General features: G+C 50.6%; 2 protein-coding genes across 2 annotated transcripts; one reads left to right on the top strand and one right to left on the bottom strand.

The window, feature by feature from the left end:
• Window positions 1-10423: 10423 nt before the first annotated feature.
• LOC105696656 (histone deacetylase complex subunit SAP18) lies at window positions 10424-11560 on the bottom strand. The gene is made up of 4 exons (XM_012419276.1): window positions 11467-11560; window positions 11136-11242; window positions 10862-11056; window positions 10424-10792 (listed from the first exon to the last, which is right to left on the bottom strand). Exons 1-4 carry the CDS (start codon window positions 11536-11538, stop codon window positions 10699-10701), a joined length of 468 nt encoding a protein of 155 aa, XP_012274699.1. The 5' UTR covers window positions 11539-11560; the 3' UTR covers window positions 10424-10698.
• Window positions 11561-12174: 614 nt separating this feature from the next.
• LOC105696654 (neurogenic protein big brain) lies at window positions 12175-20635 on the top strand. The gene is made up of 4 exons (XM_012419274.1): window positions 12175-12949; window positions 13159-13285; window positions 18742-18949; window positions 19031-20635. Exons 1-4 carry the CDS (start codon window positions 12640-12642, stop codon window positions 20141-20143), a joined length of 1758 nt encoding a protein of 585 aa, XP_012274697.1. The 5' UTR covers window positions 12175-12639; the 3' UTR covers window positions 20144-20635.
• The last annotated feature ends 32 nt before the right edge of the window (window positions 20636-20667 follow it).

The raw sequence follows: 20667 nt of genomic DNA, 5'->3' as shown, positions 1-20667 counted from the left end.
AGCTCTCATATTTCGATCAATATACAATTATCTAAGGCTCTGATATGAGAATCGAAAGGGTCAGGACAATTTTACGACAATTTAGAACATTCTGATAATCGATAAACTCGCATTTGAAAGGGATAAGGGCAAAAAAGTGTTGTATACGCTTCTGTGTTAAAATGATGGTAATACGAGGTCTCGGAGGGAAAATTTAATTGACCTGGAAATCACAGATGGCGCAGGGGGTCCCTCTGCAGTGAATTAGGGCCCCAAAAAGCACGAATCCAGAGGATTTCTTGAGTTTTACTTAGATTTCCTGATATTTATTGTACGAAAAGGACAGGTGGAGTATGCCATTTGGCACAATACCCAATATAATTCGACCCAGCTGTCAATATAAAAACGAACGTCAGCAACGTAGGCATTTAGAAAAATCTTCTTTATCGACGTCGATCAAGTTCCTCGGCGCGTTTCACTTCACCTTAATTCAAAGTGAAATCATTGGACTTCGATAAATTCTCACGATGACGAATAAATATTGCCTCCAACTTATTCGAGTTCCCTCGAGTCGAATGATTGTTCTTAGGATCAACGAAACATTTCTTTGATTCAATGAGATGTTTCTCCCAGCACGTGATGTCCCATAAAAATGAAGCGACACCCAAGGCTCCTTTCAATCACGCGGGGGTTAATCATCGTTAATCACCTCTTGCCGAAGATCGTTTCGATCGGTCGTCCGAGACTGAGCTCGAGTCTTAACCTCGACTATCGACGTCGGGAATTCGAGCGATGGAACGTCCCATAAAAATGAAGCGAATCCCGGTGGATCCCATCACCCGAAGGCTCGTTTCAATCGCGAGGTGTTAATCATCGTTAATCACCTTTCGCCCCAGGTCGGTCCACGGGGAGCGTCGAGTCCGACTGATCCAGCGTTCGAATTAACGAGCCCATCCGGCCGTTTAACGCCACCGGACGATCCCGTATTTGCCCCGGATGAGTTGATCGAATTAGCCCCGTAGCCCGAAGGACCGACCACGGTGCCCGATCGGGATATCTCCAGGGCAAAACGTCGAACAGCACCAGGATCGCCTCCAGAGTCCAAACCCGAAGAGACCCCCAAACTTGGAAGCTTCCCCAGCCTCCCTATCGCGTTCCCCGGTATCGTCCACCCTTGGATTAGCATAACGGCGGGACTTAGGACGGCGCAAAATTACATAATTAAATAACGACGGAAATTATTCACGGATTAGTGCGCGGAGCATTAGGTCGGAAGGAGCGAAGGACCTAGAGTCTCATCGGAGCGCGTTACCCGGGTCGCCCTAATCTGTCCTAATGTACCTTAAGGTATCATCCGGATAAGGATTAGGGTAAACCAGAAGATGCACGACCTCTGGTGCCAGCTCCCCCCCGAATTCGCGCCCCCGCCCGAATCCCGGATGCAAATATCGAACGTAAGATCGATCGCCCTCGGAACCGCGAAACGACCAACGTCTCTCTCTTCGCGTTCAAGAGTCAAGGGTCGCTCGTACAAAATCCCCATCTCCGGCGTTAACCCCCGACCCCCGGCCCTCCGCCGTCGAATTAATCTCCCGAAGGACTCGCGGGACAGTTTGAAATTAGAATCTCCATCCCGAAAAGGTCGAGGCACCATTATCGAGACACCAGGCCGCACTCCATCACTGTCGAAAGCTACCCAAAAACCCTCTCCGGCGCCGGGACGCTCACCGGCCGTGAGCCCTCGGCCCAAAGCCGCGCCATCTTTCGCCACGAGACTTACGGATATCCGTGACGACTCGGTGGGACTTCGATGCGAGAGTTACGTAGGAGAAATTTCATCCGAGGCACCTCACCCATACGGGACGGAGCACCGGTCCTCCACACTCATTAACCCGAAACATTCGTAATAAGCACCGTCGCCGAGCCGAGGTCGTCGGTAAAACTCGTAGAAGCGTCCGGAATAACGAGAAGGCGCGACCGGGTGTAGACGCCGGTCGGCGTCGCGGATGCACCTGACATGGGAGAATCGGGGCAGGACGCAGCGCCACCTCCCGGCGCTAATTCGCGGCCGCGACTCAAGCGAAGTCCCGCAGAGTCAGAAGCGCGAGTCCCGCAGTCGGACGCCGACAGCGAACCCGGACGAGTACCCTACCTGGGTATGTGGGATCGGCGACGCAACCGCGAGGAGGGGGTGGGGGACAACTCCGCCCCGAGCGTCGAGTCCCCCAGAGCGCGTTCCCCGGCGGCGCGGACCGCGCATCGAGTCGCCACCCGGCAGCCGCCGCCGGAGGACCTGCCGACTCGACGGGCCCCGCGCGAGTGCCGAACCACGGCGCGCAGCGGCGGGCACGTGGCCCCGAGCCGCCGAGGCCGGCAGCCAATCAGCGCGGCCGATCGCGCGGCGGCCAATCGGCGCGCCGCTCGGCCCGCCGCGATTGGTCGGCGTCCGAGGTCCCGAGGCGGGGTGGGGGGTATAAGGCTCGCGGCGCGATCTCGGTAATCGGCAGTACGGCGTCGGACGCGACCCGCGCTGGTCCCGGCCTGGAGCACACTGCCCGGCGCGGCCCTTTGCGCCGCTCTCGGGGCGGCGACCGTCCGGGTGGGGACGCTCCGCCGAGGAGGGGATGCGCCCCGACTACGCCGGCGAAGATACTAGCGCCCTGCGCGCGAGCTTTCCGAAAGTGCGCGCCCTTGCGAGGGGCGCGCACCTGGGCGCGGCGCCGATCCGGCATCGATCGAACGAGTTAAGCGCTTCCGGTTAATCCTAAGAAAGGATAATAGTAAAAAGGTACCCAATGTCCCTTTGTTTCGTTATCGGGTAGCACGAGATGTGAGTAAGTCAATCGCGAGGCATTCGAGGAATGGATAGGGGGCTCTCCCATCTCCTGGCGATACACGACGCGCCCCATTGTTAATTATTGGAAATTACTTGCCAGGGGGGAATTAGGGGAGCAGGGGATACGGGGACGCCCAGGCGAGGCAATTTTCCGGCGCCGCCAAAGCGGGCGAAACGGACCGGAAGGATCGATCACGGAGCAATTCCTTCGGCGCGGACGCGCGGCAGACTTCAAAGGATCCAGGGGACTCCGGGTAAATGAAAGAGTGCGAGAAGAATCGCAGACGGCGGGAGACGACAGGACGAGGAGGTGCACACCCGCGGTTTTTTTTTTTTTTCAAGAGGACTAAGAGGAACACCCACGCGCCTTTTTCAAGGACCCGCGTCGAGGGACCCCGAGGAAGCCTCGATAGGACGGTTTTAATTTCTCGCGCGGTCTCCCGGGAAATGGGGGAGAAAAAAAAAAAGGAAAAGAAAGAACCGGAGGGAAAACGTTAATCCCGCGCTTTTTGCCGCAAAGCGGCGGTTTCGGAACTCCTCCGTCGGGCGTGAAATTCACCCCGGCCGATGAGGACGAAACTTTTCCACTCGCAAGTTGGAAACCAGGGTTTCTCTGTCTCTTTCTGGGAACGTTCAACTCCCGGTCAACTCGCGGCCAATGCTCCCCCCCTCACGGGTGAAATAATTTATGCCGCGGAATTCCGGCCGCAGCTCGGAATTCCATTTTCCCGGCGAATTTTCGCAGGGGCTGCGGCTGCTTTTTTTCAAGGCCTCTCTTCACCGAAGACAGAAAGAGAGAAATACGATTCGAAAATAAATCGCGCTTTGACTTTAGTTTCGTCCAATTTTTTAATCTCCACCCCACGGCATTATCGTCTCGAAATGTTCGCGAAAGCCACCTCGAGGTATCCACGGAAATTCGACGGGCCGAAAGAGAGTCGGCCCGCTTTTCGCACGCGGAATCGAAACCGGAAGCTGCTGAACATGCGGAGTCGTTCCTGCGGAATTGGGAGCGGCTTCTTCCACCGGGGTGACTCGATGATGCGTTCTTGCCGCGAGGCCGCGGCGCCGAAGAAAACGCAACGCGGAACGCGTACGCCAGCTACGGAGCCTTCTAAAAAGGGATCCCTGCAGCGTAACAATGCCTTTAATTATCCCCCTCGAGTAACGTGAATTGCGTGTGCAGATACATACGCATCCGTTGTAATTTTGCGAAAATTTTCCCGCGGTTCCTCTCCGCGGAGGAGACCCCGGCAAAATTTCCGATCCGCGGAAACGGGTCACGCGAGTATTTCCGCGCGGGTTCATTTTTCAAGGAACGTGGGAAAACGATGGGTGGCCCGGGTCCCGGTCAATTACCGGGACCACTCGGACAGGGATGGGAAAATATTTCCCTCCTTGAAAATTCATCGGCGGAAGGGAGGAATCCTGGACGAGGTTAAGGTGAAGTGAAACGCGTCGAGGAACTTGATCAACGTCGATAAAAAAGATTTTTCTAAATGCCTACGTTGCCGACGTTCATTTTTATATTGACAGCTGTACCGAATTATATTGGGTATTGTGCCAAATGGCATACTCCACCTGTCGTTTTCGTACAATAAATATCAAGAAATCGAAGTAAAACTCCAGAAATCCTCTGGATTCGTGCTTTCTGGGGCCCTAATTCACTGCAGAAGGATTCCCTGCGCCATCTGTGATTTCCAGGTCAATTAAATTTTCACTCCGAGACCTCGTATTACCATCGTTTTAGCATAGAAGCGCATACAACACTTTTTTTGCCCTTATCCCGTTCACATGCGAGTTTATCGATTACCAGAGTGTTCTAAATTGTCGTAAAATTGTCCTGACCCTTTCGATTCTCATATCAGAGCCTTCAATAATTGTATATTGATCGAAATATGAGAGCTCGACGCCATTCTGCTTCTGGTCTGGGCAGTGTTACAAAAACTTTTTCCAAAAATCCAAATTTCGAATGTGTCAGGACAATTCTTAGACGATCAGGAGTGATGTGTCAAAGTTTCGGGCAGTTTGGTCTAATACCCTTTAAAAAAAGTGTTGTATTCGAATCGACCGATTTGAAGGGTCTTTCACTTCACCTTAAGCATCCCCGGGAAAAAGGAGGGAAATGCCCCGGGGCGGAATGTCCCCCGCGGAGCCGCATCGGATTAACCCCCGGAGATGTTGGTAACGTCCGAGTGCGAGTCTCTCCTTCGAGGGGGAGGGGAAAAGTGGGTTTCCTTAAACTTCTACGTTGATCGAGTTGCCATTATTTACGCGGCGCGCATCGTGCGCCGGACGCTACGTGTACACGGGGAACCCTGGCATTGAATTAAGACCGTATTAGCCGTCTATTGTCGGCACGGAGGACTCGGGGAAAACGGAACAACGAGCAGAGGGACTCTTTTGTCTCTTTTCCCCACCTCGATTCCACCCCATCTCCGCTCCAATACATGTCATAGTACCGTCGCCGTTATTTATCGACTGTATCGCATCTACAAGAAGAGAAAAAAAAAAGTACCCCGTTTCCTGGTGAACCTTCTGACGCTCCACCTTCGTTCTCGCGCCCCGGGGCACGTCGCGAGGACTCGTTCAATTTCCACCTCGTGCTTCCTCGACGCGGTTGTTAAAAATCCAGCGACCAAACTCGTCCTTAAGGGGTTACACCACTTTGACCGACCCGAAAATTACGGTTTTTCAAGAATTTTTTTTTTAAGAATTAAAAACGTTTTTATCCAAATTAAAGTACAGTAAGGCATTATACTACTATTAAACCAAAAAATGCCTTTTTTGCATATTTTTTATTTATAAAAATGGCGGCTTGAAAGGCGATTTACCAGAGCGCTGCGAAAATCGATGATCGTGCGGTGGGCACGATAACTCAGTCCAGGTTTAAGTTAGAACAATAAACGAAAAAGAATTAGTATCTGTAGCCCAAAGACTAACGAAATACGTAGCCGTTTTCAAAAATATGCATCTTTCACAAAATGGCATCGATTTGATAGGAAAGATACGTATTTTGCCCTAAATTTCGTTAATTAATGTTGCACAAAAAATGCGAATATCAATACATTGAAAGAAACCATACGTATTTCGCTGGATAAACATATCGCGAATAAAATAAAAAAAAGAATCAAGACGATTGATTGAAAATTGACGGGGCTAGAGTGCCCACCGATTTTTCAAATGCAGTTTTAAGAAAAACGCGTTTACACCTATACACCTGCCCACCGCACGATCACCGATTTTCGCAGTGAGCGAGATTAATAGTAGTATAATAACTTACTGTACTTTAATTTGGATAAAAACGTTACAACTCTTAAAAAAAAAAATTCTCGAAAAACCGTAACTTTTGGGTGCGTCAAAGTGGTGTAACCCCCTAATAAAGAACAAAATGAACCGAGTCCGTACGGTATTCATATTCTTATACCAAACCACCCCCTAAATTGGGGTGTTTTTATATAAATGTCGCGAGGACTCGGAAAATGTCCACCTTGTGGAAGATGCGAGAAGGATCACTCACGGTCCAGAAAGACTAAACTCCCCCTTAGTGACGAAAAGGTTATTCTAGTCGACGCGACAATGTCTTTGGGGCAAACCACCCCCTGGGGGGAGCGTTTTTGTAGGCGTCCCGCGATAATAATCAGAGCGGGGAGAGGGGTGGGTCGCGGTCCCCCAATTTCGGAAGAGAGTTACCGGTGCGAGCTTAGAGTTATCGCTATCCGGTAATCGCGTCCCATGGAAACGTCCCCTGGCCGGGAGAAGTTATGTCCAGGCACTCGCGCGTGTACCGTATAAAGTGCGCCGTGTGTGCCCCGTGTACACGGTGCGGTACATCGAGTACCACGTGCTCGCCTCGGTACGGGGCAGTCGATACACGCATCGGGAGGAAAAGGAGAGCCGACCGACCCGGCCCCGGGCGCACCTGTGCTCGCACCTGATCCAGATCAGCCGAAGAGGACCCCGAAGTGTCCCTCGAGAAATTCAATAAAAAATGTTCTGCGGCTGCAAAAGCCAAGCCAACGGTCGAATGTCCCATTGTACATCACGTAGTGATGACTTACGACCCCGGATGACTTATCGCGCCGCGAATTATACGTTATCGGCGGGACGGGCCTATCAGGCGAACGCGTTTTGCGGAGGCCTGTCCGGCGCGGAACGCCCGCCACGCCCGACAGACGTCCTAACTCGACGATGACAGCCACCGATACTGTCGGTGTGGGTACCACTTGAATTTACAGGAGCCCACACGGCCCGACATTACTCGAGGGTGGTTCGCCCAGAATGTGCATTGTATTCCTTGTCGGCGGCGAGAATGCGTGTACCGCGTCATGCACCTAAGTTGCGCACTCAATTATGGCATAAAGCCAAAGGGGTAGAAGAGGGGGCACCGAACTTGAATTTAACGCGATGCCACGAATTACGGTGCTCTTTAACATAATTTATGAAGGAAACCCCGCCCGATGCGATGCAGAGTTTACGGCCGTTTCTCTTTTCGCCTCCGTTTGTAATTCCCTACCCCCCCTCGAAATTTTTTTAAACGTTTCATATTTTCCCTGGGAAGACGAAGCGACTTTCTGGGACCTCGTTTCTCTCGTTCCTGTGAACCTTACCTAAAAATCGATTTCATATCCCCCGAGAGCGGTACCCCGTACATCGAGGTCCACCCGACGGTTGTTCCGAGTACAATGCGCATTGTATTCCTTGTCAGGAAGGGGGGTACCCCTAACGACCGGGTGTATACCGAATTTCGCGTTAAGTCTCGACATAAATTCAGGACGAATGGATCTCTAAAATAAATTAAGGATCGACACGGTGCCCCCGGAACTTTACCGTAGATCAATGGTACCGCAGATGCGAGAATTACCTAAGGAACCTATCGGCGACACGGATCGGAATAATTGATCTTGACAAGGGATTAAGAGAACATCGGGCCGCTCATCATGACCTACGTTAACACCTCACCGACCGGAAGCCTATTAATCGATATCGCGATACCCGCGATCGCGATTTACATCCAAATTCCCCGGTCGGTAAAGCGTTAATAGGACGATAATTAATCTACTCCCTAAGTTTTATATCCGATTACGGCGCACTTAATATANTATATATATCTCGCTTATTAATCGTTCCATGTACTTAGAGGGATTTTCCGACGGAAACAATAATCCCAATAACGCTCTAATTTATTCTAAGTCCCATCTTGGCTTCGACCTAATCCCCTAGGCGTCCCGGGATTATTCCCCGGCAAATTGGGCCGGATGATAGCTGCATCTAAGAGATAATTGCGCCGTGCAAAATAACGCGGTAGAGGACCAATTCGACGTTTCCAGGGGGGAACGTAAACGCGCGTTGCACGCCCAAATGGGAACAATTTGAAGGGCCTACGTACCGACGTAATCTCCATACAGGCGGGGAGGGAACTCGTTCCCTTCAATCTATTTTTTTGATTTTTTTTTTTACCTTCCTGCCGATTTTCCCTTTTCACCCTTTCCCTTTATAGAAACGCGGCGTAAACCGCGTCCATGGTAGCGATCGAGCCGCGGTATAAAATAACGTGCAATCTTCGCACACGTCCCCCGGGTCGGCCGCATTCGTTAATTTCATTCCTCTTTTTAGTCCGGACCCGAACCATCGGCGATGTAAACCGGATATCAGAGTGTGCTCTGGATGGACGGAAACAAAAATAATAATAATAATCCCGCATCGCGAATAATTGAAGAATTAAACCCTTGAAAGCCCATTGAAAATACGCCGAATGTGGTCCGCGCGTATTTTTGCGATATAAAACCGAAGAACAAAAAAAAAAGAAAAAACAAAAAATGAAAAAGGTCAACCCTTCGCTCGATAGACCTCGTTAAACGGTGGAACGAGAGAGACAAACTGATAGCCGGTCAATATCCCTCCACCCCTTCTCGTTTTCTTTCCGATAAGCCGTTTAACCGTCGGGAATTAATTTATTCCCCGTTGTAATTAATTTCGCCTCGCCAGTCGCGAAACGCCCGCTCGCTTAATTCGCTGCAACGGACGGAGCGCTCTTAGGAGGGATGCAGCGGATGCCTTTAACCACGATATGAAGTTCCTTGATAATTTATAGTGTAAGCCCAGATGTTAAGTGAATAAATTTACCCGGGGGCGAAAATTTACTCCTGCGACGACGCGACCCGGGGAGGTACCCTAGAAACGCCGCGCTTTATTAGTTTTCGTGCCGAGGCCAATTTAAATATGTCAAAAGTGCAATTGACACGCGGAATGCCGTATCGGGTTTCCTCGTCCTTTCCGAAGGTAACACGGCGCGAGTTTCCCCGAAATCCCCGGATCTGTTCGGAATTAAAGGGGACTTTTGAGTGATATATCTCGCCTTAATGCGCCGGCATTATTGGTCTTGTGATGTCGGTCATAGTAATTCGCCCCCGCCTCCATTATACACCTGGCAAACGAATTCGAATTTCATGCTTAAGTATAATTAGATGCGGAATTGCGTATTTCGCGTCCTATGTTTACTGACCAGGAGGCACCCCCTTCGGTAACCCAAATGCTTTGTGCACAATTATTTCAACTTTGAATACCTAATTCTATTTATCCGCACACGCAACGACTGCACAACAAACATTTCCCTTGCAGAGAATTCCGTGCCTTCAATTAGCCGAAATTTACCCGCAACGCGTGAACCTCGAATTACATCGGAACTGTCTACCGTGTAAAAAGAGCACGTGGAAAATTCTCGACATTTCGACCCGATCGGCTAACCTAGGAAATCGGTCTTTACTTCGCAATTTCCAAACGGTTTGCATATCATGGAAATTTAATGAAAGGCATCGCAAAACCCTGCAAAAGATCGAAGCAAGATGCCTTTAGATGGTGCACTTCCGATGCACTCCCCGCAGCCCGCAGACGAGCGCTCGAGTTTCATGCTAATTTATAATGGATTCCGATGTTAAATAAATAAATTATGCGCCGCAGAAATTCCCCCGGCTGCGCCGGAAGTCGTACCAGAACGAACCCCGTGAAACATCGCGGTTTATTAGGTGTCTCGGGCTGCGAAGGAATTCCTACTAATTTATAATAGGTCCCTGCACTAAAGGGATCGGTTTACGGGAATGAGAATTTACTCGGCACCGGGGGGGAAGGGGTACGAAACAATTCGGAACATTAACCTTCGCCCCGGTTTCCTTTCGTTTACACGTCTCGCCTAGATTCGGGACGTAGACCGTAGAATCTACGGCATTCCTCTTGAAATCCAAAAACGAGCTCCTAAAATCGGAAATAAACAGGAAATTTTGCTTAAAGTCGATTCATTCGTGGGAAATTAATTACGGAAAATAAACGATACCTTTTTAAGCCGTCAAATCCTCCGAAAAGGCTGGTGCGGATAAACCGCAAGTGGATTCTATCTCGTACGGCCATCGGAACGTGGCGCAATAATTTACAACTGGACCTGATGCCGACTAGATAAATCGCCCGTCGTGGAAATTCACTTGCCGAGTACATGTCACTGTTTATTAGTTTTCACCTAGAATGGAAACTCGAGCAGGGGCCGGCAAAACGGTTCCCATTGTAACTCCACCCTCACCACAGGATCGACGCCTCTACAAAATTGTACACGTGGAATTCATTCGCGTAGTTCTCATATATTCACACATGTATTTGGTACAAGACTTACGATACTATCTCTGTATTTGTATCACTTTGTATGGTACAGTCATTAATTTAAACGGGTCATTCTTAGTGCCTCTCTTACACGATGTCAACGAATTGAGTAACTTCGGGCAAATGAAAGGAAGGAATACTGTGTAAACTGTGCAAAAAATCTTGTCAGGAATGAATATAAAGTGTTAAAGAAACATAGAAAATCAAATACTATATAGAAGAATTTTTCACTTATATCAGTATTGCCTAAGACCTCCTCGACGGATCATGGGCTGCATCATTCTGTTGGGTGGAGTAATAGAGATGTCCAGGTAATCGCCTATTGTAAACCTGAAGAGTAAAAATAGTATTTACGATAACCGAAGTGTCAGAATACAATGTTATATTATTTAAAATTACCTCGCTTGGGCCAGGGTTTTATTGTCGTCGGCACCTTTTTGCCCCGAGCAAGTTACGCCAATTTCTCTCATGCGGTAGCCAGAGTTACGCAATTCAGGAGTAACCAGAGAGAAATCGAAGTACGTCCCTTTGCTGCGGGCGTCGGGATTAACTTCTTTGACCAGTCCCGTAATCTCTCTCAACGTAGCATCCATCCTTTCGAAAGAAAAATTAACCCAACGATATGTGGCTGGCGATTAAAATATTTTTAATCATGCAAATCGTTACAACATACCAGGTGTAAATTTGCAATTCATTCGACGGCACATTCCCTCTGCTGTATTCTACGATGTTGTGGTGTCGTCCGGTATTACAAAATACCCGGAGAAGAAGAGGACACGTCTGAAATAAAATATTACCATTGAATGCATGCCGAGGATAATTTTTAAAATTTGCTACAAGTCAAGCAGTTTCCAGAAAACACTATCAATGCTGGACGCACAGAGAGCAAAGTTGGCGTCACTTCATAGGTTATGTATCACACATTTTTCGCAAACATAGCATTCCACCCGTTCCACATAATCGCTCGTCACTATTAATAGATAATAACCTAAATTGAGAATTACCTTTTCTCTATCTACCGGCTTTTCCGGGATTTGTTTCTCGTCAACAACCATGGACTCCAACGCGGTCGCCATTTTGTCTTCCTCTGCCGATGAATTCAGCATTCTCCATTCCCTATTTACCTACAATTCCGAGAATAGTGCTGCCCTCTCCCTTCCATCGATAATAAACCGACAGTCGACATCCACGCTTCCGTAATATTCCAAGTCGATCAGTCTACAGCGCCGCCTGGCGACGACTCGGAAAACTAAAATCGCGAATGTCGACCTAACAGATTCCCGTCATGCGCGCACAAAATTGCAATTATCCAAAAAAAATGAATTGCATCCCTAACCTTAAAATCTAAAATCACCTAAAACTTCCCTAGAATCTGGAGAATAATACCCGAGATAGCAGAAATTACAGGATTTAGTTAAACTTTGTTTAGCAGCATCGACATTGTTAAACGGTTCCTCCACCTCCCTTTCGCGGTAACGGCACGCCGAGCCATGCAAAACCCCAAAAACCTAAATCAACCTAAACTGGTTCGGAGCGAAGTCCGCCAGTGTCCGAGCAGATGCACGGCGGTGGGTGCATGGTGGGGGTGTGGAGCGAGCCGAGGCGCCGCTCGCCCACTTGTTCGGCCTGTCACTCGAAAGCGAGTTGCCGTCGGGGCAACATCAGCGCCCTCCCAGTCCCACCCCTCGACGGTCTCCGCGCGCAAATGTGAGCCGCTTAAGCCTTAAACGGAGCAAAGTAAGTGCGCCCTCGCCGCTTCTCCTGTTCCGTCGCCGTTCCACTGGAGCCGCGCCCCTATTGGCGGAGAGCCCGCAGATCCAGGAGAAAGTGAACTCAAGGAGATGCGAACAGTGCCGAGGGCCAACTTACCCAAGGACTCCGCGATTCGCGGGTAGTCCGTTCGATCGGATCCAAGGGAAAGCACCGGAACTCCCCGATCGGCAGGTGGCGCGGATGGAGCGGAACGAAGCCGGCAACGATTTCGGCGTTTGAAAGTGGAAATCGGCTCACCGAGTGGCGGATTATTCCCCGACGTCCTGACTCGTATCGATACCTCGATGATCTAAGACCCTCCGAGCGAAGGATGTCGCCGACGTGAAGACGCTGATCCCGGGCATAGAAAGTATCCAGGTATACTACCGTATATATTCTACATAGCGACCAGGAAAAAGGGCAAGATGAACGCCGAAGCCGTGCCGCGGGAGGTCAACGCCAACATCGTCAGTCTGCTGAACAAGTTGTCGGCCCTTCGAGAGAGCACCGGCGAGCCCTTGGCCAGGGCCGTGCCGATGTCCACCGAGGCGCGGAGCCTCGAATTCTGGAGGGCGGTCGCCGTCGAGTGCTTTGCTACGTTTCTTTTCGCCCTGGTCGTTTCCGGGGCCGCTGCGGCCTCCGCCGTTTCCGGTAGCGGCCTTTCCGTCCTGGCCACCGCTATTGCGTCCGGGTTCTCCATCGCCGCGATCTCCATGATCTTCGGGCACGTAAGCGGTAAGCCACTGCATTCATATAAAAATTTCATCTTTTGCAACACGCTATATATATAACTTCCCGAAAAAAATAAAAGAAATTAATACACTCGTACATGCCTCTGGATAAGCATTGGGAGCTAAAATGATAATATAAGGAAGTTAAGTTTTCAAGAATTAGAATATTATATGACGAATATTTTTACTTAAATAAATGCTGTCTCTTTTTAGGTGGACACGCGAATCCTGTGGTGTCGATATCCTTCGCCCTGTCCAGGAGGATCTCTCTGTTACGAGCGATTCTCTATGTAGCGGCACAATGCGGCGGTGGAATTGCCGGTGCAGCCATGCTCTACGGGTGAGTGCAAACCGTCCTCGAATTTCTCATCTATATTTACCCCGGAAGGGAAGGAACTCCCGAAAATGTGGGATTCCTTTTTTTTCCCCTCCCCCTATACGGCGAGCCTTGCAAGTCATACTCTGGGTTACTTGCATAATAAGCGCAGGGCTTTCATGCTTGATATATCCTGCTTTCTTTTTTTTCCCCCCCAGAGTCTATGAAAAATGTTGCCCCGGTGGATATTATTAATGGAAAAATCGGAATACCTCTCCTGCCTCGTCATTATTTACCGAGTATGCACGTTTACTTGGTGCCGGTGCATGTGCAGAAAAAAAAGAAAAAGAAGAGAAGGAGAAGGGGAGACGTAACGCATCCCCGGGAAGGGTGTCCGTGTGTTTTACACCAGGAGATAGGGAGGAACTTACACAGTTGTACACGACGCCGCATAGATCGCGTAAACCATGGCACACATGACCGAGTCGCAACAGATGCACTCTTTTTTACGAGGGGTCGTGGCCGAAATGCAATGGAATATAAGTGGCCGGGGGCAAAGTCCCCTGAGACGTCTCAGTTAGGGAAACCCTGCGGTCACCCGGTTAACTAGAGTATTGTTCGATTATTATTTCAGTACATATCACGCACTTGTTACCTCTTTGTATGGTGGCTCGTATGGTGGCTCCAGGACTGATAAAACGCCTCCCGCCGGCGCTTTTTATGGCGCCCTTAAACGCGTCCTAAGGGAGCGACGCATTATGCGCGCGATTTATGCGATCTGTGCGGCTCGTGCGAATTGTGCATTAAATTAAACCGCCCTCCCCGGTTCGATATTTTTTTTTCTCCCGCGAGGAGGAACCATGCGAGGCAGCATAGAAAGCCTTCCCCGACGCTGTGAAGTCGGTAACTTTTCGCGTCTGAAGCGTCGGTCGCCCTGTTTTCATACGAGATCCAGAGGGGGCTTTCCCCTATTCCCCGCGTAATCATTTAATTGGACGGCAAGGAAGGTCAAAACAAAAGGCGACTCTCGTAATTGTGACAATTGCCTCGGCGCGTTGCTTTCGAGTCGTCGGCGCCGTTTCGTCGCCGCGACGTTCCTCCCTTCCGTTCTTTTCCGCGGTGCAGCTGCGCCGACTTTCCGTGGGTTTGCTGGACGAGTTCGCTTCTTTTTTCTTTTTTCATTTTTCTTTTTTTCACGCGTTCGCTTTTTCACCGGCCGGAAGAATTCGCCCGATGGTCCTGACGGAGAAATTAGGCTCGATCCCGGTTCGAGAAATTCCAGGTCCGCGTGCCCCATGTAATCGTCGCCTTCCCTCGGCCTAGGAACTTCGCCAACGCCAGACACTCACCCTGGTCCCCGAGACCCAAGAGTTCCACTTTCCAAAGTTCGACTCCGATAATTGCAACATCTGCCGTCTCGCTGTCGCGTGTCTCCTCGAGAGATGCGCTCGCCTTTCGTGAAACTTGTCCCGGCCGCGTGCACGGGCCCCATAGGTATTCATTATATATATCTCCGTCTTACGGGCCCGCTCCTCTTGATCTTTTTTGGTCCAGGGAACATCTGCGGCAGCTGCGAGGCGGTGGCCGTAAGGACGAGAGAGGCAGGTGCGCCGAACCTCCGAACTCCCTCTCTCTTCCTCGCTCCCCCGCCAATTATCCCTCGGCTGCCTTTTTCTGCCTTTCTCCGTCCTCCCTCTCTCTCCCGCACCCGCGGCCGCCGCTCGCCCTCTCTCCCTCGCTCCTTCTCTTTCCGCCGGGAATCTAGGAGCGGGCCCCGGACGCGTGCAACGCCCTATCCTGCCGCCGACCAGGCGTCGTCCCTCCCTCGAGGAATGCTGAGGAACACCCGAATAAATATGCATTAACGATATCTCTCCACGAATCGTCCATGGGTCTGCGAAGAATCGAAGGTTAAAGTGAGACTTCAGGCGGGAGCAAACGAGACGCGGCGGCCATCTTGAATTTCTACCCACGCACTCAGTTTCCGAATTTGCGAAAAGCGTAGCTCTTTAAATACATTTAAAACGCGTGCCAAAGGGCATAGACGCTGGTATCGGATTCAGGGTTTGTGTTATCATACAGAGGAACGTGAACATCACGAATTTCGGGGGGTAACGGGTACTTTAGAGCATTTTATTTCCATTTGAAAAAAGGCGAAAGCGCTTGCGGACCAAGATCCAACATGGCGGCCGTCTCGTCCTGCCCCTCGAGAGTTACTTGGCTGTGCTCTCGATTCTTTTTTTTTTTCTTCTTCTTCATGGATCTACGGTCCCTGGCAAGCTCCGCTGTTTGGCAAGTTCTTCTCGGATTGTATATACAGGGTGGTGCAGTGCCAAAGCCGGGGCGAGTAGAAATGATCGATGCACTTGATTCGAGGCCCCGGGGGCAACCTGTGCCCCGTTTCGCCGATTCACACGCGGGGGTTCGGTGCCCCCGAGACCGATAGATTTTAAACAGCTCTCGATTCGAGTGCGGAAGCCCCGCTAGCTCTTTAACGAGCTATTGATACTCCCCGATCCCCCTGCCTGCGTCACCCTCCGCACATTCGCGGACGTGAACGTAGACACTCATACTTTTACCCTGTACACGGGGCAACATATGAATGGGATATCCAGCGCTCTCAGGACGCCCTCCTCTGGTATCACGTGCACCCCCTCTCGGTGAAAACCGCACATGCGATATGGTAAACGGGGAGCTAATACGGAGTCGACATGATTCCATTATAAAGTCGAGGCTGGGAAACTCTTCGCCCGACGAAATCGACGCGAGGCGAATCCACGTGAGAAACGTCACATGCGAGATACGCCCTCGATTCCTTTGGGGGTTTGCCCCCCCTACTTTTCAAAGCACGTGGACGCTTTTGCGTTACCTGGTTTCCCTCGCTTTGCCACGACGAGGCTGGGGTATAAAAAGTGGACGCGAGGAGTGCCTTCGTATCGGAATTCTCGATGAAACACTCGACTCGTGGAGGAACCGGCGCTCGGTGTACAGAGAGGGTCCCTCCCTTTCTTTCGAGTGCAGAACGTCCACCGCACAAAATGGAGCGGACGGGATGCGGAGGAAAGGGGAGGAAAAAATGCCGAGTCGCGGCGACGGTATCCGCGGGCTGTCCCGCACAAGGGAAGATCGGCACAATGCACGGGGATCTCTTTTAATGCTCGGCCCCCGGGAAGGCCGATCCAAGATGGCCGATCAAAAGGGCCCTAGGTGCCCACAAAAGGGCAGGGGCAGGAAACGCACGCCCACGCATGCTCCTTCCAGGTGCACCTTTCGACACGGAGAGGATTATCTGCGTACATGCTTTACGCACCTCCTGGCCGCAAGGTCCAGGGGGATGTTTGCACCTAGCCACCCTAAGGGTGTACCTATTGATTACTAGGCCGATGAAATTCAATGATTTGACGTTTGTTTATCCTAGGTTCTAATGAAATTCTTAATTGCACGGCTTGAGCGAGAAAAGTGAATTTCGGGAGAAATTTGATATTGGGCGCGACATTTACTCGGAATTGCGACGATTTATTGGGGTGAAATAATTATCTGTGGAATGAAGAAAATATTTCTTCGGTTCAATGAATTTCTTTTTTCTTTTTTTTCTTCCTCTCAGGGTGTGGACGCGTATATGGAATTTAATAAAATTGTCACGTCGAGGAAAATCTCAGCTGATTAATTCGAGGGTCGCCAGGACGAAGCGGCCGAAGTGCCCCGATTTTGTATGTCCTCGCTGATTGCTTTGTGCCTTTTGATTTCCGGTTCCATAACGGGATCCTTGGAGAGGGTTTTTCGCGCAGATCCTTCGACGGACCCACCGGTCCTGGATCAGCCTGTATAGGTGGAAGACCCAACCTATACGAGGGGGGGGCGGGGGTCGAGCTGGGGCAGCTGTTCCGAGATACCGACGGATCCTCCTCGGCCCTCTAAATCGTACCATTTGCCTTCTTCCAAAGAAACACGTGGCAGCCACATGTTGCTCCAAAAGGAATCTCCATCCTCGGCCGCCACCCTCGGCCCCTGACAAAGGATCCTTGGGGGCTCCGTGATTATTTCCAGACAATGTCGAGGATCTCTCCCGGAATCGGCGAGCGCCTCTCTCCCCCCTGCGAGGCGATCCTTCCAGTTTCCTTTTTATTTTCACTCTTACTTTCAATTACATATTCCTTTTTTATTTTATTTTCCCCTTTCCTTTTCCGGCAGCCTCGACTCGTCCGACTCCAGTTGGGAGCTAACGAGTCGACCCTTTGACGGAACGAACGAGGGAAGAAGGCGCGAGGGAACGCGAAGAGAGGTCCAAATGTTTCCAAAGTCGGGACCATCTGTTGGCAACTTGGGCCCAACCTAACTTCGCTTAATCCGGACCCTCCCTTTTCTTTTTCTCTTTTTTTTTTTTCACTCGGACGACTCCTCCGTCGTGCTCAACCTCCTTCCCGGAGGGCCATTGACTGGTCGCCGTGCCGATCGAATCGGAGCTTTGCGATAATTTATGCACGACCCTTAAGGTGAAGTCAAACACGTCGAGGAACTTGATCGACGTCGATAAAGAAGATTCTTCTAAATGCCCACGTTGCCGACATTCGTTTTTATATTGACAGCTGGGTCGAATTGTATTGGGTATTGTACCAAATGGCATACTCCACCTGTCGTTTTCGTACAATAAATATCAGGAAATCGAAGCAAAACTCCAGAAATCCTCTGGATTCGTGATTTCTGGGGCCCTAATTGACTGCAGAGGGACCCCCAGCGCCATCTGTGATTTCCAGGTCAATTAAATTTTCACTCCGAGACCTCGTATTACCATCGTTTTAGCATAGAGGCGCATACAACACTTTTTTTGCCCTTATCCCGTTCAAATGCGAGTTTATCGATTACCAGAGTGTTCTAAATTGTCGTAAAATTGTCCTGACCCTTTAGTTTCTCATATCAGAGCCTTCGATAATTATATATTAATTCGAAATATGAGAGCTCGACGCCATTTTGGTTCTGGTCTGGGCTGAGTTAAACAATTTTGTTAAGAAATCCAAATTTTATATGTGTCAGGACAATTATTAGATGATCGGGAGTGATGTGTCGAAGTTTCGAACAGTTTGGTCTTTTGAAACGCTGCACCCTCTACCTTCCCCCTGTACCGAGATTCCGGGATCTTAGGATCCTCGACGTAGCACCCCTCGTAGCAGGGATTCCGGATTTCAGGATCCTCGAGGCTGCATCCCGAAATACGCCAATCCGAAATATGGTCGTCGGACCTTGAAGCTCAGGGAAAAGGTGCGCCATTGCGCAGGTAAAATTCCTTTCAACGGAATCTGAACGGCTGTTCTACCTGATTCACCTGGGTTCCCGTTTGCGCACAGCCGTCGGGCCTCGAGAGATTCCAAAATTGAGGATCGATCTAACGGTTTGAAATAATATCATAGAAGGTGTCAGGACGCATGGTGAAGGATTCCCCGATTTGGTAGAATAATAACGAGTGGGCGAATTTCTGCTTTCAGGGTGACCACTCCATCCGGAACGCAGACGCTGACTTCGTCGGGGCGGCTAGGAGGAGCCATAGAGAGACTTCTGGTGGAGCTGACCCTGTCGGTCCTGATAGTCCTGGCACATTTGGCGTCGGAATTGCCGAAGGCCCTTCCGGTGACGGTCTCCACGAAGCCTGCCGTTATCCTAGCAGCTGCTTACACCGCTGCGACTCTCGTCTCGGTGACTAAAAAATTCATATTCATTAGTTAAAGCCGCACAGTGTCCCGAGATGTTTGAAATAACGTTTGTCAATTCTTTCAGAGTCCTTTCCTGAATCCCGCGCGAGCCCTGGGCCTGGCCTTCGTGATGAACCGCTGGGAGAACCACTGGGTGTACTGGGTAGGACCTCTCTCAGGGGGAGCGATAGCCGCTCTCCTCCACGAGTACGTCCTCTGTCCTAAACGTCAGAGAGAGTCCTGCGACATCGACGACGGGGACAACTCCTCGATCCGGTCGGACGACGACCCATACGACGATTTGGACAAGCCGTCCGGGTCGAAGTTCCCGGAGGGCTGCGCGACGTACAGACCGGTTGCGGGAGGAATCTTGTCCTCGGTGTACAGCGCCGCCCCGTCCGGTGGGATAGACCACGTAGAGCCGATCTACAGTGGGACGAAGTCGCTTTACTGTAAGTCACCTCCCCTGACGAGGGCGAATCTGAACAGGTCGCAGAGCGTGTACGCCAAGTCCACGTCAGGGCCAAGGGACGGCCTGATGATCCCGAAGCCGGGGCCCTTGATCCCCGCGAGGAGCCTCTACCCGATGAGAATCGGCCAGAACAGCCAGCCCACCGCCAGGGACAACGGCCAGACCCTGCAGCCTCCCCAGGCCTCGCAGAGCCACACGCCCAGCCAGAACTACAACAGCACCAACCAGAACATGCAGAACCAGCTGCAGCAGTGCACGCAGAGTATATACGGCATTCGGGGCATCTCCACGAGCTTGAACACCCGGGAGAACGGGATCTACGGGGTGTCGACGAGTTCCGGGATATATGGACGTGCCCCTGCGCCTCAACCTGCTGCGCCGCAGGGCCCTCAACAGCAGCAGAGTGGCCAACCCTCAGGGCAGAACTCCAGTCACCAGTCCCACAGGAACAGTCCTCCTGTTGTGAACTCCGACAGCGGGGCCACCTCCAGGAGACCCGAGAGCATGTACGGCCACGTTTCTCGGAGAAGCGACGACTCCGCTTATGGCAGCTACCAGGGATCCACTAGGGGGAACTACGGCAAGGTTCCTGGCCCTGCTGGACCAAATGGCCCACCTGGACCTCCGCAGTACAGGGATCAGAACAGGCCTCCGCCTGCGGGGCCGTTGCAGCAGAACCAGAACGCGCAGAACTTCCAGCGGAACTCGCCTAACCCTCAGTACTAATTAATACTGAATATGTGCGGTAGAAAGGAACATGGCGAGGACGAGTAGGGAAAATAACCCAAGTGATGTTTCCAACCGAAACGTTAGTAGGGTGATCCATGACGAGTTGGAGATTAATGTACGCGTTGAGAGAACGTCCTGCTTGCCTGTTAACGGTCAAGTGATATTTTTACACTGCCAGTCAATATTCTTCGTGAGATTGTAGATCTAAAAGACGCAATGGTCTTGGAAAGTCTGAGTGTATCTGTAATATCAGGGCTCGCCCTGTATAGAGTGCGATGAAAGTTGTATCGTTAGGTACTAATCATTTGTATATACCACTTATATTTATTACTTTATGCTTATATACATAGGCGCTGTATCGAGTGATAAATGTCATGTTTTTAGAGACCTTCGATAGATATCTAATTCACCTAAACCCTAGTTTCCTGTTGCGGTAGAACTCTACCTAGGATCGTGCATGACAATTTTTATGCGAACAATTGTTTTTAGATCTATATAAAATATTTATTATATTTGATAGA

The sequence above is a fragment of the Orussus abietinus genome, unplaced genomic scaffold (genome assembly GCF_000612105.2).
Source record: "Orussus abietinus isolate OABI.00-Male unplaced genomic scaffold, Oabi_2.0 scaffold23, whole genome shotgun sequence".
Classification (NCBI taxonomy): Eukaryota; Metazoa; Arthropoda; class Insecta; order Hymenoptera; family Orussidae; genus Orussus; species Orussus abietinus.
This window is presented reverse-complemented; position numbering and strand designations above follow the sequence as displayed.

Excerpts from the sequence above, each read along its gene's own strand:
- LOC105696656 (XM_012419276.1), bottom strand. The coding sequence starts at position 11,538 with ATGGCGACCGCGTTGGAGTCCATGGTTGTTGACGAGAAACAAATCCCG. Across the intron at positions 11,243-11,466 it reads AGCCGGTAGATAGAGAAAAG|ACGTGTCCTCTTCTTCTCCG; the intron begins GTAATTCTCAAT and ends ATTTTATTTCAG. Across the intron at positions 10,793-10,861 it reads AAAACCCTGGCCCAAGCGAG|GTTTACAATAGGCGATTACC; the intron begins GTAATTTTAAAT and ends TTTACTCTTCAG.
- LOC105696654 (XM_012419274.1), top strand. The coding sequence starts at position 12,640 with ATGAACGCCGAAGCCGTGCCGCGGGAGGTCAACGCCAACATCGTCAGT. Across the intron at positions 12,950-13,158 it reads GATCTTCGGGCACGTAAGCG|GTGGACACGCGAATCCTGTG; the intron begins GTAAGCCACTGC and ends GTCTCTTTTTAG. Across the intron at positions 18,950-19,030 it reads CCGCTGCGACTCTCGTCTCG|AGTCCTTTCCTGAATCCCGC; the intron begins GTGACTAAAAAA and ends CAATTCTTTCAG.